General features: G+C 39.1%; 1 protein-coding gene across 4 annotated transcripts in view; it reads right to left on the bottom strand.

Annotated features, from left to right (window-relative positions):
- The window catches only part of LRP4 (LDL receptor related protein 4), a 107,688-nt gene that overhangs the window by 31,583 nt on the left and 51,695 nt on the right, over positions 1-24,410 (bottom strand). For all 4 annotated transcript variants that reach the window (XM_088145701.1, XM_088145697.1, XM_088145698.1 and 1 more), the window contains exons 3-12: positions 15,354-15,470; positions 14,621-14,734; positions 13,718-13,834; positions 9,070-9,198; positions 6,101-6,220; positions 5,863-5,988; positions 5,645-5,770; positions 3,493-3,627; positions 2,737-2,862; positions 889-1,119 (exon numbers count right to left, since the gene is read on the bottom strand). In XM_088145701.1, the coding sequence (XP_088001827.1) occupies positions 889-1,119; positions 2,737-2,862; positions 3,493-3,627; positions 5,645-5,770; positions 5,863-5,988; positions 6,101-6,220; positions 9,070-9,198; positions 13,718-13,834; positions 14,621-14,734; positions 15,354-15,470 (1,341 nt within the window). The remainder of the gene's footprint in view (positions 1-888; positions 1,120-2,736; positions 2,863-3,492; positions 3,628-5,644; positions 5,771-5,862; positions 5,989-6,100; positions 6,221-9,069; positions 9,199-13,717; positions 13,835-14,620; positions 14,735-15,353; positions 15,471-24,410) is intronic.

Below are 24,410 nucleotides of genomic sequence, written 5' to 3'. Positions count from 1 at the left end.
TCCTGTCCTTCACTGCCTCCTGGAGTTTGCTCAGTTTCATGTTCATTGCTTCAGTGATGCTATCTAACCATCTCATCCTCTGCCGTCCTCTTCTCCTTTTGCCTTCAATCTTTCCCAGCATCAGGGTCTTTTCCAGAGTCCTCTCTTCGCATTAGGTGACCAAAGTATCTGAGCTTGAGCTTCATTATCAATCCTTCCAATGAGCAATCGGGGTTGATTTCCTTTAAGATTGACTGGTTTGACCTCCTAGCAGTCCAGGGGACTCTTAAGAGTCTTCTCCAGCACCACAGTTCAAAGGCATCAATTCTTCGGCGCTCAGCCTTCTTCATGGTCCAGCTCTCACAGCCATACATTACTACTGGAAAAACCATAGCTTTGACTATGCGGATCTTTGTCAGCAAGGTGATGTGATGTGTATAATAGGATATAATAAAATGACTTGTATTTAATTCATTTTTAATTTGAATTTAATTCAAAATTGAGAGCCAGTTTGGTATAGTGGTTAAAGCATCAAGCTAGAAACCAGGAGGCTGTGAGTTCTAGTCCCATTTTAGGCACAAAGCCAGCTGGGTGACCTTAGGCCAGTCACTCTCGCTCAGTCCTAGGAAGGAGGCAATGGCAAACCACTTCTGAAAAACATTGCCAAGAAAACTGCAGGGACTTGTCCAGGCAGTCTCCAAGAATCAGACACGATTGAACAGATTTTTTAAAAAATGTAATTCCTCTTCATCCCCACTAAAATGTATGATTCAGTGGTTACTTTGGGGGAGCTCTGGGGGCTTTAGCAAGACTTTGGAGGGTCACACACTACCCCGGAGGCTCATTTTTTGCAATTTTACTACATACAGAGCTGCCGTTTTTACTTCTGAAGCCACTGAAGACATTTACCTGGACTCTCCAGTCCTGTAGATACCACTTCCTCCACATTGCTACCATTCAGATTGGCCCTCATGATGCGGTCCAATGTGACATCAGACCAGAATACTAATTCCTTGTTATGGTGGAAATCCAGTGCAATAGCATTTTCAAGGTTGTTCAGAAGCAAAGTGTACTCGGAGCGGTGGGGTAAGACCTGCCGGATATCAATCCGATTGGCAAAAAGCAGCACAGGTTCTGGCCCTGAAGGATACACGCAAAGAGAGTGAGAAGACTGGGATGGCTGCACACCAATGAGATTATAATGGCAGCACAGAATCAGCTCATGGATAAAAAAAAAAAAAAACAGAAACATTATTTGCATGCATATTCACACCATTTAGAATATATACCGTATTTTTCCGACTATAAGACGATACTTTTTTCTAAAATCCTTACCCTAAAAATTGAAGGGCGTCTTATTCAAGGAAGTCAGCCAAGAATCGCGTGGTTGCAAAACTGCCCATACTTTGTTTCTGCAGAGAGACTTCCTCCTATTGCTAGCCTCCAATCACGAGTGAAATAGCTTGTCTCCCAAACAGACTTCCTCCAATCACGAGCCTTATGTAACGGATGTCAGCTGATGCTGAACAAACCAATTGGAGGAAGGCTGTTTGCAGAGACAAGCTATTGGCAGTTTCACTCGTGCTTGAATGTAATCAGTTATGCAAAAGAGCCTGGAAATAGAGCTGCAGAGAGACGATTTGGACCTCCTCCCACCGAGTGTATCAGGTAGATGTTAACTAATTACTAAATAAAAATGTGTTCTGCACTATCTTTAAAATATTGATTTCTTAATTTTGGGTTGGAAAAGTGGGGGTCGTCTTGTACATGGGGGCATCTTATTGACAGAAAAATATGGTACCTACATAGCTCCCTCCACTGTATTTTATTTGGCTATTCAGTAGTTTGTTAGAAATGTGGGAACCAGCATCCATGCAAGGCTGTCCATAAAAGCCAGATCTTTCCAACTTTCTGGAAAGCCATACAAATGCCATCCTCACATAATATGACTTCCCAAAAACCACATAATTCCATATCAGAGATGTATAAAAAGCTCTGTCATAGAACATTCCTGGCACAGGAAAGGGCCTGTTCACAGTCAGATCACTTCTAGAATACCAGGAAACAGCCCATTCCAGGGCTGGAATATTCTATGACAGAAAGTTTGGAATACCAATGCACTGGACGCCACAAAAAAAACCTTGTGACAACATGCCTGTTATTTGGCTGAGAAGCCTCAAAGCCTTTTACAAATGAATTTTTGCTGAAGTTTAAACACACATTTTTTCCAGGGGTCTTACCTGATACGCTAGGACAGGGATAGGAAATCTGTGCAATGACTGCTGAACTACAATGTTGGGAGTTCTAGTTTGGTAACATCTAGAGGGCCACTGATCACTCACCCTTGTACCAGTACCAACCAAAATGACAGTAATATATCTAGAGAGAATCATTATTATCACATTTTCTATTTTCAAAAGGAGCATGCTTTTGGAAAAAAAAAAAACACAAAACACAAGTCCAGCTTTTTCCAACCTAATCCTGTCCAAAAGTGTTGGTCTATAATTCCCATTAAATCTAGTTAACACATCACAAAACTTATTGTCAAGAAATAATGGAAGCTATATTCCAGTCCAGCTAAAGTCACATCAGTCTGAGGAAAAGTAGATCAGTCTGTTAGGCAAGCAGCAATTGAAAATTAAACACCATGGAGAAACTGAAGCCATGAACTAAGCCAGCAGTCTTTCATCAGGCATAGCTGATGGATTCTAAGCACTGAACGTTCCTCAGTGCCTGGAGCTGAAGATTCTTTCTTACCCAGTGCTTTGCAGCTGCGCTTGTCTGGGCGAAGCTCATAGCCTTGTTCACACCAGCACTGAAAACCACCCTCACTGTTGGTGCATCCCTGACTGCAATAACCTTCCTCTGCGCATTCATTCACGTCTGGAATGAAAAAAGGATAAAGGGTATGAAGCTAAAGAGAAAAGGATAAAGAGTTTGGTTTTGGATTCCATACTTTGGTACATATTTATTTATTTTAAAGATCTATATGGCCACCTATCTTGTAAAAAAACAACTCTGGGCAGCTCACAACGATAATAAAACCAAAACAGTAAAAAAAAAAAGAAAAAGACAACCCAGAAAACCAAGCACCTAACCCATCATCTCCAGTCCATCAATCTACACAATTCATACGTATTATGAATGTCACAGAACAAAGAAAAAAAGAATTCAGCCAGATTAGCAAATTTTCTACTCTAGGTGCTTCAAAACAAAACCATTATATGCAGTTACTGGTTTCAATCATAATTTTTTCAGAAATTAAGAAAATTCTCTTTCCACTGGAGTCTTCCCCATTTTTCTATCGATTCTACCTTCCTTTTTTAAAAATGACTATTAAGACAGAGTTGATAAGGAGTCTTTGATTGGTAGCGCTAGGATCAACTGTTTGGAAGCTCCAATACCAATCAAAAAGTCCCAAATAATTCTACAGTTAAACTTGGTTAATGCCAAGCAAGGACAATTCCATTCCTAGTCATACCTACAGAGGCACTAAATTTTGAGGATGCTTACCGTGACATGATCTACCATCCTCCAAAAGTCTGTAACCTGTGTGGCAGGTACACTGTACTACCCCACGAACCATCTGGCACTTCTGGGCACAGTCCCCATTGTTGACATTACAGTTTTCCTCTCCAGTTCGAGGACCTGTGAAATGATGAGAGGTGGAAAGTAATTGTAACGCAACCATTCTTTTAGAATTTTCCTCTTATCTAGGACAAATTATGAAAAATGCCCAATGTAGTAGTCAGGAGGGAAAAAAGACTTTTGCTGTTCTCAAGTGGAAAAAGAGATCCCATATTTCACACAAAGAACTGCTCCTAATTTGTCAAGAAAGAAATAATTCCTATATCTTAGCTGAAGCCTAGCTTGGCTCTTCAATATACATCTGGAAGGCCATATTCTTCCACAAACAGTCTGCTCTCTTATGTCCATAAAAACAACCCAGAAAGAACAGACTCAGGTTTGATAAGATAATATAGGAAGGAAAATCTCTTGAGTGAGATGGGCAGTGAATAAATTTGAAAAACAAACAAAAAAACAAATAAAATTTCTGAGGCCAATAGTAAGGCTCTTTCTGATCCTCTTATCTTCTGTTCACCTCTCCTAGAGTTTCTTCCCTTGTTGCTTTACTGCTTTTTTTCTCCCAGCAGTCCTCCACCACTCCCTGATCTCTTAATTCCTTTCCTTCCCTGAAAATATTGGACTCTTAATCAATTCCAATGAAAACGGACACAGGTCAGTTGCTCTATGGCCACCTTGCCTTCCCTCTTGTCCTTTGATTACTTAGCAACAAGTCCATACTGGCAAGGAGTGAAAATACCACAGGTTAGGTCAGAGTAGTACCCCAACTTCCAGAATATTCTTACTTGCCACTTTGCTCTTGAGAGCCGTACCTAAAGATGCACAACTGGCTACTTCAGAATGCACTATCCAAGAAAAGAAGAGTTTTCTTTTCACAGTTGTACATCTCGCTCACATTAGCTCATCTCCACAGAAAATGGGATCAAGACCCTCCTTTTTTTACCTTGTATATGTTGATGAGCACTATCCCTACAATTACACCCTGTGGTCTCTAGAATTAACTTGCACATCAATTGTGAGCACACATACTGGTGCTGGTGCTGACTTTAAAGCCCTTCATGGCATGAGACCAGGTTATTTGAGGGACTGCCTCTCCCCAATTTCATCTACCTGTCCCACTAAATCTAGCAGAGTGGGTATGTTACGGGCTCCGTTGTCTAGGGAGCTACATTTTGCGGGCCCTCAGCGGTGGGCCTTTTCTGCTGTGGTGCCCACATTGTGGAACCTTCTCCCCCAGAGATGAGATCGGCCTCATCACTCCTCAGTTTTCAAAGGTCCCTCAACACCTGGTTGTGCCAGCAGGCCTGGGGACCCCAGGGGACAGGTGAACTAATGAGGTGGCTCTATTAGTAACATCCCTTTGCCTATTACAGTGGTACCTCGGGTTACGAACACCTCTGCTTACGAACTTTTCGGGTTACGGCCAGCTCCGGCCGCAAAAAAATTACCTCGGTTTGCGAACTCTGCCTCGGGGTACGAACCGGATCCGCGGCCATTTTCCGCCGTGACACGTGGTCCGTGGCCATTTTTCCGCCCGTGCCACGTGGTCCGCAGCCATTTTTCTGCCCGTGCCACGTGGTCCGCGGCCGTTTTTCCGCCCTGCTGTGCGGTCCGCGGCCGTTTTTCCGCCCTGCCGCGCAGTCCGCGGCTGTTTTTCCACCCTTGACCCGTGGTCCGTGGACGCCGGAACGGATTAACGGTAATTACATCGAACCTTATGGGAAAATTTGCTTCGGGTTGCGAATAAATCGGGTTGCGACCGGAGTCATGGAATGGATTAAATTCGTAACCCAAGGTACCACTGTATTTTCCTTTTCTGTTTTAGTTCTGTTTTTGTAGTTTTTAATGTTTTTAATAATTACTATATATAGTATGTACATTTTTATGTAATGATTGTTTATATATTTATTGTTTTATTGGATTGTTGTACGCCCCCCAGAGTCACTTCTTATGAGATGGGCAGCCATAAAGATTTGATTAATTAATAAATAAATAAAATAAAATAAAATAAAATAAAATAAAATAAAATAAAATAAAATAAAATAAAATAAATACTGAAGTTAGTCCGGGGGGGACTTACGGCAGTTTTGGACAGGGCTTTCATCACTGCCATCTCCACAGTCGTTGACACCATTACACAGCTTCCGTTGGCCAATGCAGCGCCCATTTCCGCACAGAAATTGGTCAGGGGAACATTGTGGGATTCCTGAAGGGGGAATTTTCAAAATTATAAAATTGACAGCTGAGCTTAACACAGATACTAGCGCAATAAAAGGCATTCAGTTTCAGGGTTTTTACCCGAGTCCTCACAGTCTTCCTCATCGCTGTAATCAGAGCAGTCACCCTCCCCATCACAGCGCCAAGACAGGCGGACACAGCGACCAGATTTACAGCGGAACTGGTCAGTTGTGCACATAGAGGTAGCTGAGGAAATAAACATGAGAAGGAATTTCAAAATGGTTTCGCCACTCGCTTTTCTATTGTCCCATTGGCTGCCCCTAGGCTGGACCTGATTAACAAGTCTCAGGGTACTCACTGCAGTTTTTCTCATCCGACTGGTCATCGCAGTCAAAGTCACCATCACATCTCCAGCCAGCATTAATGCACAAGCCACTGTTGCACATGAACTCTCCAGAGCGGCAAGGCTGGTGGGAGGCTACAGAGATAAAGTAGCATGTGGTAATTCACCTTCTGCTGAGCCCAAATTAAGCCCACAAGATTCAGTTTGCTATCTGGAGGGAAAGCTGAAAAGCTTCTGTTTTGAACACTGGAATGATAGTTGTCCATCACAAACTTTTTCTTACCAATTTTACTATGAGGCACATCTGACCAGAAAACAGCACAGCTTTATTCACTGCTACTAATCACAATAGATAATATTTTATATTTATTTATTTATTTATTTATGCAATTTCTGTAGCCACCCATTTCAATCCAAGTGACTCTTTTTATTTATATTTTTATCCCACCTTTTATTTATGGGCACACACACACACAGGGTATGTTTGCTGTCTTGAGTTGATCAGTATATTATAATTTTATCCTACCTGCATACACGTGTGTGTGTGTGTGTGTAGAGACAGACAGAAAGAGAAAGAGAGAGGGAGGGAGGGAGGGAAATAAATTAATATAATATAATATAATATAATATAATATAATATAATATAATATAATATAATATAATATATACTGGTCAATTCAAGGCAACAAACATACTTAATACTCCTGCCTCCTATTTTCCCCACAACAACAACCCTGTGAAGTGGGATAGGGTGGGCGAGAATGACCGGCCCAAAGTCACCCAGCTGGCTTTCATACCTAAGGGAAGTCTCAGTCTGTCTCCTGGTTTCTAGGTCAGCACCTTCACCACTTCACCAAACTTGCCTTCTTGCAGTTCCAATATTTAAACAGCATCCTATCATCTATCCCTTAATTTCCAACTGAGCAAGCAAGATTGTGAAGAAAGCGGCTCTCCAACAAGCAGGCCTAAGGGCAATTCTGACTCTCTTCAGTCCAATCCTAGCCAGGGTTAAGGTCAGAAAGGGCCCAGCAGGATCCATCCCAGATTGTTATACCCAGGAAGTGTTTTTCAAGCAAGCATTCTCCTCTGCACCTTTGGATGACACTGCCTTATGGCACTGTCTTATCATCCAACCAATTTTTGTGAATGGATAGGCAGAAAAAGCTCAGTGCTGTCTTCGTATAAACATCTGGATGATCATCAAAAGAGGCCGAGGCCCTGGAAAGAGTGCAGAGAAGGGCAACAAAGATGTTAAGGGGTCTGGAGGCTGAATCCTATGAAGAACTAAAGGAACTAGGTATGTTTAGCTTAACAAAGAGAAGACTGAGGGGAGACATGATAGCAGTCTTCCAATACTTGAAGGGCCACCACAGGAAAGAGGGCGTTGATTTATTCTCCATAGCACCTGAGGAGGACAAGAAGCAATAGGTGGAAGCTCGTCAGAGGGAGATCCAAAAAGGAAATAAGGAGGAATTTCCTGACAGTGAGAACTATTAAGTAGTGGAACAGCTTGCCTCCCAGAGTTGTGGGTGCTCCATTGCTGGGGGTTTTCAAGAAAAGATTGGACAACCATTTGTCCAAGATGGTTTGAGGACTCCTGCCTTAGGCAGGGGGTTGGACTAGAAGCTCTCCAAGGTCCCTTCCAATCCTATGATTCTATGATTCTATACAGCGAATTTAACTAATTTCCCAAAGTCTTCTTGGTCATCCTCTAGCAGCAGTAGATGGACTGCTTCCCCATCCAAGCTAGGAGAGGCTCTTATGTGCCAGCTCTGTGGCTGGAAGGATTTAGGATCATCTCTTTACTTGTCCAAATGGATAAGTATGAATTTAAAAATGCTTTTCATGAACAACAGAAATTTTGTGTGGTTGATGTCAAAAGGCCTCTGTTGCAAATAAAAATATTATGAAGTCTAAAGTTTTCTACTTGATAAATTATTGGGTAAAATACCCTAATCTGACAATTCAAGAAAATTGTTTAACACTCTGCTATAGTCAATCCATCATTAGTAAGTGATGCCAACAAAATATTTGGAAAAAATGTATGTAATCTTCAGTGACAACAAAGAGTGTAATTACCTTATTTTCTTTCCTTAATGTTATATTACTTGAGTGGACAGAATAATCTTCCAAAGTGCCCAACAATCAGTTTTCAAATTATAGGTGGTAGTGGTGGGAGATAAAGGGTTCTTAATGAAATTGATAAGCCCCAGCTCTGATTCTTTCCCATTTTTAGCCAAATCATAGTTTTAGGCCTCCTTACAAATTTAGTGAAAGGGCTGTCATCAAAGGAAAGAAAGCCATCCAGACCTCTTCTGCCCCTTCTGTGATTCAGCCATTGAATGTGAATGGATCTGGAACACAGTTGGAGACAAAATGAGTTGGAGAGCAGTCTGCCCAATTTAGCCAGGCACCTAGCTATAAAAAGATCCAAGAAAATTGAGAGGGGTGCTTGAATAGTGGAAGGGGCCAAATCTTGCCTGCCCTGAGCCTTCTAAAACAATGAGTAAAGGGAGCCACTATAATATATAGGGATTTTAGGTCAGAACTTTCTTGTTCACCCACTTGATACTGGTATGGGACACAAAGTATGTCTACAAACTAATATTTCCTAATACCTGCAACAAAATTTGATGTCTTGAAAACATTTAATATCGCTAACAAAAAATATTCTCTAGCCATCAAGCTAGCAGACTTCTGGCTGAAGATATGCAATCACTTTCTGTCATATACTCTTACTGGAAACCTGGGTCAAGGATATCAGTAGCTGAGTAAAAAAAAAAAAAAGTCTCACCCAAGGTTTAAATTTCTATCCTCCTCCAATTCCTTAATGTTTATACAAACCCACACTTCACTCCTTTCTTGTCTTCTTAATTCTAAGAAAATCCAGACTGGTAAACAAAACTCCTAGAAGCAAATTTATGCACTTTCTGGTTTTATATCATTTGATCTGAGTCTGCTGGCCCTTGCCCCAAGTAACTTACAACAATCAGATTCATCAGACCAATCCCCACAGTCATCATCTCCATCACAGTGGTAAATGTCCAGGATACAACGCCCATAAGCACACTGGAATTCCTCCAGGCTACATGTTGCTACTGGAACGTCTGATGCTAAAAAGGGAGTGAAGAAAAAGTAAGGTTAACAAGAGATTCTTTGGACTATTATGTGATTCTGGTGATGCACAAAATAGAAAGCCAAGTAGACAGAGAAGTAAGCATCATGCACAAGTTTCCCCCTCTCCCCTCCAAAAAAAAAAAGCCTGCTGGGAGAAATTTTGGTTTTTGAACAGAACATTCATTGCTTCATCTGCAATAAGATTTTCCACCATTCTTTAAGATTACTCCATGTTACAGCCTAGGAAATATAAATCAGGAAGTTCTTACATATTCAAGATGCTTATATTGAGTGGCATAGATCTTATGTCTTATCATATCCCCATTAGGACATTTGATTGGTTTATAACAGGCAGTGGCCTATGGCCACTTATCAAGCAGTATCTGATACTAGGCAGTTTTACCCATCAAGATGGCATCATGCATAGAATTAGCACATTGAAAGTTGATGGGGGCATACACAAGGTTCTCTCTATACACTGAAGTGCAACAGGGAATATGCAATTGAAAAGGAGCATTTATGAATATGAATGCACGCCTTTATGAATATGGACAGTATCAAAATCCACTGAGCAAATCTACATAGGCACTTTCATAATAAACACAAAAATAGCACATGTCAGTAGATTTAACACATATTCAGTTCCACCTCTGATTTTATCATATGTTTATTGCAATTATTATGTATGCACTCTAATGTGAAGACTCATTTGTGACTGACCACAAGCATTCCAATGGCTTTTCTTGTGTTCAAGGGAATGAGGGCATGGTGTTCTCCCAAAGCCTAAACAGCAAGCTAACCTCCAAGATAGCTTCCAGGCATTACAGAGCTATAATTTTCTCTATCTCTGGAGATGACTATGTAAAGGTTTGCAATTAGCCAAGTTGTATGATTGAACAGAGGAACTGTTCATTTGAGGATTTCGTTCTACCAATGCTCTTAAGCAGAAGTCACCATGAATTGCTGTGGCAAGCCTTTGAATAGTACCGTTTATCTCAAAATGATGCCAGGACAAACATCTCTCTCTCTCTCTCCCTGTTTTGTATAGGAATTCTTCCTAGGCGCATATAACATGAGTGCAAAACTCAGTATAATTTAAGACAAAAGATTTACCCTTTCTCCAAGGCAATGAAGCCCAGAGAACAGAATTCTCAGTGTTGGATTGTCAAATATCAACAGACTACAAGATTCAAGGTTTTGAAAAATCAATACTGCAACAGAAAGGAGGCTTTGGAAGGATGTCCAAGCAGTATGACCCCAGCAAAAACATTCAGGTACAAATGACTCTAACAGCTTTCTGGCTCTGCATCTGCTTTCAATTACAAACAGTAAGAAGCAGGGGACAGAGAAGAGCACAAGAGGTGGTAAAGTACATCTGAAATCAGAACTCTAGGAGTTATTAGCTACCTTGACTGCCCTCTAGTTAGAACTATGGGATATACATCAAACTGACAGTAATTGTAATAATAGTCCAGCATATGTAGAGAGCACGATGTTGGAGAAGGCTGGTTTAAATTGAGGGAAAATTCCTAATTTGTTTCTGTGAGGTTCTTTTTTTTTTTGAAGGAAGCATTAGACTTTTAGAAATATATAGAACTATAAGACCCTGTTAATCTCACTAAACTCATGCCCCTAACACAGCTAGGTTCCTGAAGAAAATACATATTTTAATAACCAGCAGAAAAAGTACAGCCAATGGAAAGGGTAGAGTGAAATTGGCTTCCTCTCCAAGACCTTCCTGGCTCTGAAATCTTTATAGCTCTGGCTGTTTGCCAGCTCTCATTATCTGTGAAGATTGTCTTTCCCACCCCACCCTCACCCCAGTATTCCCCACCCTTGCCCTTCAGGAGCTGGACGCTTTTATTGTCCTCCCTCTCCAAACCTTTTGAAGTTTCCTCCTATCTAGAACTTATTATGAAAAATGCCCTTGAGACATGAGTGGGGGAGGAGGAGAGTTTGCCTGTCTGCTGAGAATCCAGTTACTTCTCAGACATGGAAGGAAGGGCAGAAAGAGAAAACCCAGTAAAAATGTGAGGTGATCTGTAAAGGGAGCAATTCACAAAGGCTGGAGCTGGCTTCCCTAATATTCTCGCAACAAATATTTAAAAAATAAGTAAAGGGGTGTTTGAAATGGATGGTTCAAGTGCATCCAGACTGTGGGAGAGGCAACAAAGAGTCCTGGAAGTCATCCATCAAAATAACTTCCTCCGATGTTGGGTGGGGGTTGCCTAAATTGAACGATGTCCTCTCTCATCATTTACTTTATTATAGCCACTTCGTTAAGCAGACTCAAGGTCTGGTTCAAAGTCCTAATAATCAGAAAACAAATAGAACTCTCTTAATCTATCTGAAGATACTGCATGGCTACAAAACAAAACAAAAAAACATAATAGCCTTCACAAGATAGTTCCAATATGAAAATGCTTGCAGAGTACTTTGTTCCTATTTCCTCTCCTTTGAACAAAATATTATTTCCAACATAACTCTGTTTCTGCGTGGTTTTGGATTAAGAATATGAATGGAAATTGTGATACGGTCAACTGCTTTCTAGGCCCTATTTAAGACACTCATTATCACACATAAAATCTTGTGTGTTTTATACCTAAATCACCTGCAGGACTACCATCTGAAATTTAAGTTCTTTTATCTTTTATCCTAGGTTGCTCCACCTCAGTTGATGGAAGATGACTACCAAATCAAGACTTCACTCAAAAGGAAAATAAATTTAAAATGTGAACAGGCAAACTGGAACAAACAATGGGCAAACTTGTGACTATCAACAGAAAAATAATGGAAGCACGATTAAAAAAAACAAACATAAATTTAAAGGAAAAATATATGAATAATAGAATTATGGATCAAATGAAGCAATTCCAGTGCAACTACATAAACTCATAATAAACAGTAAATAAAAAACAAATAAAAATAATCAATGGTAAAATGAATATTAGTATAGATCAGGAAAAAGTATATAAAATTCTAATCCTTGCTAACCCGGCTTCAAGTATAAGCATACTTTAGCATTCCAAATATTTAAGCATAAAGGAAAACACTATCTATCATCCCAAAGGACTCAAAATCTTTTGACAGTGTTCGGGGACAAATAAAAATGCCAAGAGTTCAGTTCCAAAAGTTAGAAAAGTTCAGAAATGAACAAGCTCTAAAGAGGATTTTTTTCCTATCACCTAAGCAACATCAAAGAATAGAATAGCCTGTTTCCCCATCTTGGGAAGGCGGCTAAAAGGTTAGAGTTAGAAGGAATTCAGGAATCTGTCCCCAGTCATCCAAAAGGAATTTTGTCTTTTATCTGTATCATCACTTTCATTCACTCTTATCACTTAGTGATAAAAGATTGGCTACTGCGCATCTGTTCTCCTCCTCCCTCCACCGCCCAAATTTACTGGTTGCTGTTTTTTTTTATATTCATTGGTTGTTCATTACATCCTAGGGCCTACCAATTAAAAGTGACACTATATTGATGGATTGTTAGACCAAAACATTACAAATTTCTTTCATCCTTGCCTCCTTGATTAGACTTCCAACACCTGGACTCTCCTATCGGTAACAAAATCATAAAATCCGCCAGCTCCTAATTTTCTGTTCTTGGAACCCTCCCCATTCCTCCACTTACTTGATTATCTACAAATTGTCAAACTGAAGCTTTTACTTAGTGTCAGAAACCTTCTGTATAAGGCAAAACTTAGAAACAAAATAGAGATAAGTCTATAATATGCCAACAAAGCAGAATAAAATATACCTCTCAGTTGATATATATACTGATTCTCATTGATACACAGTAAAAGTAATCAAAACTGATGCTAAAGTGCAAAGTTACTGAAGCCTGTTAAAAACAGTCTTGTGTTAAAATAACATTTGTTTGCCATGTCAAACTATTGCATCATAACAGAGTTACATGAGAAAAGTATTGATTTTACAACAATTAAACAACATTAAATGTATTTAAGCAACCCTAATGTAAATCAGAGTATGTGATAAATAACTTCTTAAATAAATAGATAAGAAAAATCACAACTGAAAACGATGTAGGTTTCTTTTTAAAACGGGATTTAAAATTCTTGAACTTTTTAGCGGGGATTCTGCAATGAAAAATCTGTAAGAGTTTTCCATCCCGGTATAACTTCTTCCATTTACCAAAATCAATCTAAAAAAGCATTACTGTGCGAAAAGATGTTACTCTTGAAAGAGAGAAATAAAAGAACAGCATTAACAGCTGTAGTAACTGATACTCATGATCATTTCAAAGCTTAGAAGCAGATGCTTTTATCAAACGAAGGAAGGGTGATGTCATTGCAAGTAGTGCTTTTGTCGGAGAAGTGAGATTTTGGCAAAATGCCTGCAGAGATTTGCATTACTAGGCTAAATTTTTTTAATCCTACACAGCAAGGCTAAGGCACAGTAGGTGCTTACATAATGAAAGAAAACACTGGCACATATTCACAGAAGCAGAACATGGAGCTTAACCGCAAGAGGCAACAAGAAAAGGAGGGCACTTACGGCAGTTCTCTTCATCGGAGCCGTCCTTGCAGTCAGTATCACCATCACAGAACCAGTGCTCAGCTATGCAGCTACTGTCACTGCAGCGGAACTCTTTGTCTGAACACTTCCTCATATCTGCAGCAGAAAGAATAGTTTATGGGAAAGCTCATTTCCTTCCTTCCTTCCTTCCTTCCTTCCTTCCTTCCTTCCTTCCTTCCTTCCTTCCTTCCTTCCTTCCTTCCTTCCTTCCTTCCTTCCTTCCTATCAGCTCACACAGCTGCAAGTGAAAGTTCTTTAAAATCTATCTCATTCCCAAATCTTCCAATATGGCAACTGCACAGAAAACTTACTGTTAGCTTAGTGTGGATTTTTACAAAGGCCTAGGTAAACTGAGGTTCTACTACAATATAGTTTGATGTGGTATGGAAGAGATGCAACACAACCTCCAAACTCCCCAATTTCTCAAGCAAGCTAAATATCTCAACTTTTTCCTCTGAGCCTGCAGCCTAGATATATCCTAATTTCATTTTTTCCCATAGCCCTCAAAGCCCGTAGAAACTGCAGCACAAAATTACAGTTTCAAATGATCAAGAATGGGAAAGGAATTAAAAATGTATCTTTTAGGCATACTACAACAAATCTCTCCCCCTCAAATCTTGGCCACTACAGTGACATCACCATCTTGTTGCTTCAGCTGCAAGCGGGCTTTCGCCTTGGGTCTGAGAACTGCAATTAGCCTCTTGCACGGATGGCATCATAGTCTTCATATAAGAACAGGGAAATAGATGATCTTCAGCCTACCATGTTATAACTAAAACCCATGCAAACTCTTTTCTAATCATCTGTGCTGCAAACATTTTTCTCATGTAATTTGCGGTCCAAAATGCTAGATCTTGGACCTATCACAACCAGGTTACTAACCACACTGCTCATCGCTGTTGTCTCCACAGTCATTGTCACCATCGCAGTGCCATAGGCTGCGTATGCAGTATCCATTCTGACATGAGAACTCATCCTCCTCACATTCTCGTGGAGCTGTAGGAACACAACCCATAAAAAGAAAACATGCCAAACTCAACATTGTGGTTTGCTTAGCCAACAGAAGTCTGTATATTGCCAGACATTTTGGGAACACCTATTAATTTACTTCTTCATTATACTGTAAATTTAATCTGCTCATTTGGGTTCTCTGAACAGATTGTAAGACTATTTAAAAACTAAAATGAAACAAGAAAATACATTAATAGTCCATGTCATTGAGAATACAACTGTTGGTAAACTTATTGAATAAATAGCACAGGAAATGTATAAGATTTATAAAAGCTTGATCTCAGTGTAATGCAAGTTTCAAAACATCTTTTGATAAGAGATACACACCTGTGGTTGGAACTCACTAATTAGGAGAAAGGCAGCACAAGAATACAACTTTCAAGAGTTTGAAGAAGTGTGTCCCACCTACCAAAAGTCAAGTTTTGCAGTACACCAGGGAAGACCACAATGTCTAAATTACTGGGATTGGAGCAAAACCCACGTATCTAAGATACACCATCTATTCTGAAAGCTACTCTACTGCTTAACCATCTACAAATGCCAACTACAGATCCACCAGTGGCATTCTATTTGCTCTCACAAAATGATTCTGCATCTAACGTACGGCAGTCCTGCTCATCAGAATCATCCTCGCAATCATTGTCTCCATCACAGACCCATGAACGACGGATACATTTGCCATTGTCGCAGTGAAAATCCAAGGATGAGCAAGTAGGCAGCACTGGAATGCAAGAAGGAAAAAAAGAAACAACTAAGAACATTCAATATGTTGCAGTACATTTACTTTTTAAATCTTAAATGCATGTGCCAAGGACATAACAGTAGTATTACTAATAATTATCGTTATATTTAGTCATAATATATAATTTAGTAATAATTATAATGAGTACAGTAGTATTAATAATAAGTAGAAAGGGATGGGAAATACTGTCATATTAGTAACTTCTCCAACTTCTTTAATATGCATTTTATTTCTTCTTAAAATCAGTTTCTACCCTGAATAACAACTTGGTGATATCACTGAAAGTAAGTTAAAATTATCCTAAAAGAACAGCCAAGTTCCCTTTTCTGTGCCAGATAATATTGTCGTAGAGATTACTGAAAGTTATCACAACAGGCATAGAAGTAGTCAGATCAATTTTAGCCTATTATATGGGAAGAAGCAGTCAGTCTCTCTCAATATAGTGATCATTTGAAATTGTGGTGGATTTAAAAAGGCATGAATTTTCAAAGTAGGAACACAGGCTCTGGCCAACGTCCTACACTTATGTTTTATTTTGTCCACTCATACAGCAATACAAAAGGGCAACTTCTCTGTATCTGTTAATTACTTCAGTCCTGAAGATCCGCCCCTCTGTCATTCTGCTCTGAACACTAGTCCACTTCTTCAAACAAAACCAAAAATACATTCATTTCTCCCTATCGTGTTATATCAAAACAACTTCTGAGTTCTCTAGCGCCAGCAAAAGAGCACAAAGCAGGAATGTCAGATTTTCCATTTCAACACTTCCAAACAATAGTGCCACAGAATACTGGGAACAGATATATCCAGTTTTCAGTGATCTGCACTCCAAAGCACAGAATGGGAAAAGTCTTATATCTGAATCCTTAGAGTCTTCCCCACCTCAAAGAGGATGAAAAAGGGCTGCATCAAAATGCTGCCACTGAAATGTTTCTGTTTGATGTGCCCCTACATGATGCTCTATCCAATTCCCCCATCCATTGGTTAATAGCATTCCATGGTCACTGGATATCTACAGGCCACCCTGAACTGCTTTGGAAGTTCCTCCCACTTCACATTTTTAAAAATGTAAATTTATTTTATTCTGGTGCATCCTTTGAAATTTCCCGCTTTGCATATGCAATACTGTAGAACTCTTTTTTCTCTGAAGACAAAATACAAAAGGAATAACAACACATATAACCTTGACACATGGAAGTGAGAAACAAAACATTACTGTATTTATCACATGAACACCTCCAAAATTCTTGATATTTTTAAAAACCCTTGACAAGATTGTAAAAAAACCCTGATCCTCAACTTGCCATCTTTCTGCTTATCCTAGTGCTTTTTTTTTTTTTTTGGATAGCTGGTATCTTCTCCACCACTGCAAACCCAGAGTATCCACACCACAGGTTTTTATTCCCCAGTATTTCCCAAATCTTGCAGCCTGTGCCAAATGAGGAGGCATCTCTCCTAAGTGCTCATACAATCCAAAGGCACCAAAGTTAGTTTCTAACTCCAGATCTTCCTTTTACATCTTCTTCATAGCTGTTGTCATTTTCATTCAATCAAATATTAAGCAGACCAGGATAGTCACCTCCTTACTGAAAATGGGCTTGACTTATTTCTACATGATTGGCATCTCTCTCTCTCTCTCAAAGCTAGAAAGGAAGATAATCTTTCTGGTTGCTTGCTGAAAATTCTTTTTCAGCATTTTGGGAGAAAATTCTGGAAGAAAAATAAACATACCGATTATATGGCTAAGCCACCTAAACATTCACATCCTGATCTAGAAGTCTCTGCAGCAAATGCTTCAGAAGGGCTAGAGAATCTTACCCCATTTAATTTAAGTGGAGAAGTTAAAAGGAAAATCTATGCAGTATATTTTATATAATTCAAAGAAAATCATTTTTCTTTGTGATTAAGCAAGAGATGATGTGTGGGTTTTGCACAAGTGTTGAGCAACATGTGCACATTTTTTGCTCTATAAACTATTCATCTGGAAAGGCCTTCAATGTACACAAGTAATTTCTGCAATGAGAATGTATATACTATTGAATTAGACCAACATCTACATTCTCCTATCTTAAAACATACACACTCACACAAACAAAATCTCTTAGAAAGGTGAATGCCATTCCTAAAGGCTTCCTCTTCGGGTTGTAATAAATTATCAACCTTGAGTCTATGTTTTCAAGGGCTGTCAACTATTCCTAGAAGAAGAAGAAGAAGAAGAAGAAGAAGAAGAAGAAGAAGAAGAAGAAGAAGAAGAAGAAGAAGAAGAAGAAGAAGAAGAAGAAGAAGAAGAAGAAGAAGAAGAAGAAGAAGAAGAAGAAGAAGAAGAAGAAGAAGAAGAAGAAGAAGAAGAAGAAGAAGAAGAAGAAGAAGAAGAAGAAGAAGAAGAAGAAGAAGAAGAAAGGATTTTATACCTGGCAGCTGTGTTTTCCAAAGGAACAGAGTTTTCTTCAACTCAACAAGCAAGCAACGAAGAGAAACCCTTTCATCTCTCCCCAGTCTGCTGATACTATCTTACAGCTGTCATCATCTGCAGCAGTAACCCAATAAACAGGAAGAAAGCTGGTTTCTTTGCAGACTAGGAATGGCCATTTGGATAGTTAGTCTTTCCAGTTTCCCAATATTCTTACCACCTGGAATTGCAGCCAGAGTCTATCTCTGCAAAACTACTTTGGGTTTTGTTTTAATGATGAAAAGCAGGTTTTAAAAATTATAAACAAACATGCTAACCATGGTTAACCCCACTGCCACGTTTTAATCATACTGGCTGGGATTGTACAATATTTTGAGGCACAAACTAGTTAACCACTAATCAACCAAATGCTTCCAGACAAGTTATCTACAGCCTCCACCATCCTGAGTCAACATGTCCAATAGTGAGAATGGTTTAACCTACAATTAGCTATACAGATGCTCTTTTTTTCTGTTCCATAATAACCTGGCTCATTCATCTTGGTGCTGTAATTAAAGCAAAATCCTGACCTTAAATCTCACCTGTACCTCAAGATCCCATCAGGCTTGCACCAATCTGGTTCCCTCCAAAGATGCTGGGACTAAATTCTCAGAATTTCCAGCTAGTATGACAATCAAAAGCTTCAACATTCCAAAGAACAACCAACACTATGTCTACCAACACAGCTAGAGTCAGGTTGTGTTTCAATTACATCAAGCAGCTGCAGCTAACACAGGAAATGCTCCATGTGGATTGTTCATTACCTCACAAAGGAACCTCGAATGGTAAATCCACATCAGGCACTACTAGAATATCTAGAGATGGTTATAGTACAAACATTATTGGGTACATACTCCATGGACAATCTTCATACGTCACAGTATAGTGTCATTCTCTTGAACATCAATGACATCTCAATAGGCAGCAGTACCTGGGCAACTTCATCTGGGCTCAGAAGCTGGCTGGTTAGTACTTCAATGGGAGATTACCCAACAGAGACATCAATACTAGAATGGGATGTTGAAAAAAAAATCTTACAAGAAGGCAGTGGCCAACAACTTCCATTTTGTGGTCAAGAAAACTACATGGATGTGTTCATGTAGTCACCAGGATTCAAGCTTGAAGGAGGTTTTGCTTTTTTGCTGAGCACAGTTAAATGGAGGATTAGTACAATGTAGACCCCATTAACTCAGAAATTATTGGGGAACACAGACACAGACTAGAGAATACAGGTTTGTAGGTGTTAATGGCAGTCTAATGATAATTCTAAATTGAATTGAACTGCTCCTGTCTGTGCTCCTGCACTCTGAAGATGCCGGTCACAGGTGCTGGCGAAACGTTAGGAAACAAAACTTCAAGAACATGGCCACACAGCCCAGAAGACCCACACCAGCCATCTAAATTGATTATTTCTAGCAATCAAAATAATTGAGCAGCTGGGGCCATTCTCTTATGAGGAAATGATGCATATTTTCTTGTTGTCAATTTCAGTTTAGGGGGGAAAAAATAAGTAAAGGAAGGCATGACAGAGGTGTATATAAGTATGTATGGTATAGTAAAGGTATCTACAAAATAGGTTTTTCGCTAGAGCCCAGGGTCATCCAGTGAATCTGGATGATGGAAAGATTATAATGTATGAGGCATCACAATTGGCCTTGACAGTAATTACAGATCCCCAGACACTTAATCCTTAATTTACCCCTTGGTTAAATTCGGCAGAAGACTTCCAGACACAGTTTGGTTAGTTTTAAATCTTTGTTGTAGACAGGAATGAAGTCTTGAACACAACAGTTGATTTCCCACTGTAGAGCAAAGAATTCAGAGCGCGTTCTCTCTCTCTCCCCCCCCCCCCAAATTTAAAATCTTGGCTTCTTCCTCCTGCCTTTCTAAGTGGACAGATATTTGGTGATTCCCTTAGTGGCCTTGGATGGTTGAGAAATGCTTATATAACAGTTCCCTCTAGCCTGGGAACTATTGGTTCTTGCCTCACTAGCATCAGCCTTTACAGGACAAACAGGAAGAAACACTTCTCACTGTGCCCAGTTAAATGGTAGAATATACCTCCTCAAGATGTGGCGTGGTTCTCAACTTAGTTTCAAAATGAATTAAACAGAATCAAGACCTGCAATAGATAAGATCAGAAATATGACCAAAATACCAGAAACAGCAGTAGGAGCAGCATTTTCCCTTAATTATATATTGCTTGCAGACTTCCACCAACACCAGGTTGTTTACTTGAAAATCAGGTCAATGGACAAGATGGGCTATTGGTCCGATCCAGCAAGGCTCTTCTTAGGACTCAAAACTAACAACAGCAACAAAATCCATCTTGTTACATATGTGTGTGGAAACAGGCTCTCTGCAGAATGAGTCCTTCACAAAAATGGATATTCTGTACATTGAAAAGCCCCACTCATAGCAAACCAGTTTGTTACAACACTTTCCAAAGAGAGAATCCTGTGCAATTTCAAAGAGTTAATCTACCACAAAACTGCAGCGGTAACACCTACCAGAAATATTGTTCTAACATCGATGACTTGCCTTGAGGTTACTGCTTTTTAATTACCCTACAAATATTAATTAATCTATCATGTCAGGATATTTATGTGCATTGCTTTGTGATAATCACTGTAATTAATACTGTCTTAAATGTATTTAAAGTTTAATATAGCTAATACTGCTTGTACTTTTTGCATTTCATCTTCCTTTTACATTAGTGTGCATTTTCATAGGTGTTAAAATCTGAACAATAAGGATCACATTCTACACACATGATGCTTACTGTTAAACAAACCACAAAGGTCCCACCAATAACACAGATCAGGAAGAGACCTGAGCTAAGCTGCTGTTCTTCCCTCTTCTCTGCCCTGCGACAAAGTTATGTTTAGATAACAATGATTGTTTTAACACTGATTATATTTGATATTCTGTTTTGTTGCTATAGTTAGTACCTCTGAGATTTTTTAACATACTTAGCTATTAAAGGAATGAGTCTCTTTTTTTTTCCAAACAGAGGAAACATGCACAATAGCCCACTGTTTTGTGCACATAAAGATGGAATAAAGCAAGCATTATTTTAAAATAAGGCCTGCCCAAATATTTCCATCTTTTTATATAGGATCTGGAAACTTAACACCAATATGCCTTACAATTTTTTGTAAGGCAATTTTTTTTAGAACTCAATCAATTAATTTCAGTTGTTGGGAATTTGTTTATATAGTAACTTATATGAGCTACATATAATCCTGCTAAATGAGCCCAAGAGCCACTAAGTGGCTAGGGTCCATATCATCACTAACCTGTCATTAGTGCATATCCTTGCCCCCAAATCCTATTGCAATACCGAGGAGTAGCAGTATCAGCTACTCTTTTTTAAATGGGTTGAAAAGCTTAGAGATGGCCTATATAAGTAATCACAGTACCTCTTCTAGTTAAAATAGTTTTAAAAATTAAGAGCAATAAAGCTTATGTCCAGAACGCACGGACTTTTGTTCTGACAACTTTCCTCACTTTGTCCTCTGTTACAGATTCTTCCTTGTATCTGAATTGTTGTTACCATTTCATTATATTTATATTCCCCCCTTCCACCAGGAGCTCAATGCAACATACATAGCACTCCCTCTTCCAATTCTTCCCTGCAAACCTATAGCTGGGATGAGTAAAATAAATACTTTTTGCACCATTCCATCTCTGAACTTTTGATGGCAAACTAGTCTGAAGTTGATGACTATTACAAAGTTATCACTGTTAGCCTAGTCTTCCCCAAACAGGATTGGGTGAGATGTTTGGGGCATAACTCCCATGTTCCCTGATAACTGGCTTGGATATACAAACTTGGATTAATGGAAAATGTAGCCCAACACTTCCAAAAGGACCTAGGCTTGGGAAGGTTGATGTAACTCAAGATCAGTATTTGCCCATCTAGATAGTCTGAATCACAAGCTTTTTGAATATTATTTTCCCCCAATAAGAGATCTTAAATGCTTTTATACTCTTCCCTTTGCTGTCTCCCCATTGAGAGTGGTGAATGTTCAACCTGGGGTAATGCAGTATTGAATGCATGGCCCCTGCTGCTCCCAGAAATTAAATTTACATCTGCAATTCAGGTAACATTATTGTTATATGATGATGAAGAGTAGGGATAGAAATTCCACAAACCTAAGACTGACTTCCAAACTCTCACTGGAGAGAAAATTGTATTCATTCATACCAGCACATGGACAACTTAAAGCTGTGGAAAGTACTGTAGATATAATTCATTTGTGTCTATACTTTTTCCAGCTTGAAGACAGACAGGTACCCAAATTTGAAGCATTTTTAAAAACTCAATAAAGATATGCACATACAGTGACTGCTACTTTCCTGAATCACACACACACAAAAAAAGCCGAAGTAAAATTCAATATATTTTTCTTTAGATATGAAGTAAACTAAGCTAGTTTTATCACCCCAGCTAGTATAAATCAAGTTTCATTATTAATCATGCAAAACAATGTCTTTAGTTAGGGTACTAGTCCTTAACTCTTAAGAGAGTCTGAACAGATTTTTTTTCCATAATAATCTCCTATGATTATTTAAAAAATGAAAAAATATCTAGGAGGAAAAAATGGCAGAAAAAATGGCAGAAAAAAAATGTCTAGGAGTAAAAACAAATTTCACACCAATTTCTCTCACTAGACTGTCACCAAAATCACATTTATCTTTTGCAAATACCTTAGACAAATCTTGAAACAAAAATGATGGGTGTGAAAACCTTTCTTTTCCCTTTCCCCCACCTGCATTGACAAGTCCAAATGCGTTAGATTGTATTTCCCATCCTTCCCGGGCATCAACACATTTGGAAGGTGCATGACAGCAAGACCGGTCTAAATGATAGGGAAAAACCTCCTAGTATTTTGTGTCAAGATCCACATACAGAATTGTCTTCCGGATAAGCAGAGTTTGAGAATACATGCTTACAGTACTGGGAAGGACGCAATTCAGTCAACAGACAAGTAAATATTTGCTTCATGTGTTTGCTGAACACATAGTGACCTCCCTATTTAATGGAGAACATGTCTCAACTCAGCTATGCTCAGAAATCTTATCACAGCACTAGGAAACCTGGGCCGTGTGCCTGAATAGCCATTATTCAGGAAAAAGGCTTCCAAGGCCCCCCACTACGATCAAAAGTCTCTTTACAGACTTTGCAAATGTCACACTCTTTCAGAACACCCATCCTCCTTCTGATGTTTCTGGCTTCTGTAAGAAAGCTTTACCAAATTTATAAACCTGACTAACCAACGCTGATCAAATTAAACACCACGTCCACTTACATAGTATATGCATGTGATCCTGGGAATATTTTGCTGTTATTTTGCCCTGTATGATTCTACTTGATGAGACTCTAAGAGCAGGCTTCAGTCTCCTTCATTTCCTCTCCACTGCATCCCGCTGATATGCAGGACTTCTGAAGGATCTCTCTGCGTGTAAGATCTTTTCCAATCTAACAAAACTAAATTCCTATTTTAAAGCACTCATTTAATCAGAAGTCTCCTTTTGCAGGGATTAGGGAGGAGATAAAGTTGACATAGCTTACCTGGCTTGCAAGAATTTGGATGACCATTAGATAGGAGCAAAAAATTAAAAGTTATCTCTATCTCTGTGCTGCCATTTAGTGGCCATCCATATTTTAACAGCCCATATATGGCATTCCTAGATAAGAGAAGGCTTTAAATGGGAATTCTAAAAAGTCCTGTTTATATTACCACCCTTGTCAGAATAGAAAACATAAATGAACTGCAAAAATGTGCATATGAAATCTAATACCATGTAAGTGGGACATGTGTAGTGATTCTTGACATATAAACAGACTACTTTTGAATTACTAATGAGGGGGGAAAAGGAGATTTAGGAGAAATATGAAAAATAAGGAGACATATTTCCTGAAAGCAGAAGTCAATTCAGTGTTCTTCTGCTCTCAACTTAGGTGAGAGACTTAGGAGACAGACAGCAACTGAGGTGCAGGCTGACTTGGACATGAGACTGCCAAAACCTATCTGCGCTGATAGGTCTCGGGAAGACTGCTATAAAGGCAATAATTGTATTTGTAAAGTAACCAAATAAAGCAGTTCATTGGGAAGTTAAGCAAAGAGAGAAAAAGCTACATTTCCTATCAACTGAAATCTCCACTACTAACAAATAAACCTGTATTTCCACCTCAGTGATAAATATAACTGTCCCTCAAGACAGGGGATGACTCTAGGAAATCAGACACTCTGAAGCAAGGAAGTTAAATAAATGAGAACAACACTTCAAGGAAGTAAGACTGGGAGAAGAAGATGCCAGGAGAAAACAGATGCTAAATTCAAAGACAAAGAGTAAATAAATCAGGGAATTGATCATGGCATTCAACAATCAAAACCAACATCTAATAATTTAATCTTTTACTCAGAAGTAAGTCCTATTCAATGGGGCTTGTTCTCAGATAA

The sequence above is a fragment of the Python bivittatus genome, unplaced genomic scaffold, assembly GCF_059951505.1.
Source record: "Python bivittatus isolate LINGU-HERP-01145 unplaced genomic scaffold, Pbiv_v1 ctg000480_np1212, whole genome shotgun sequence".
In the NCBI taxonomy this organism is placed as follows: Eukaryota; Metazoa; Chordata; class Lepidosauria; order Squamata; family Pythonidae; genus Python; species Python bivittatus.
This window is presented reverse-complemented; position numbering and strand designations above follow the sequence as displayed.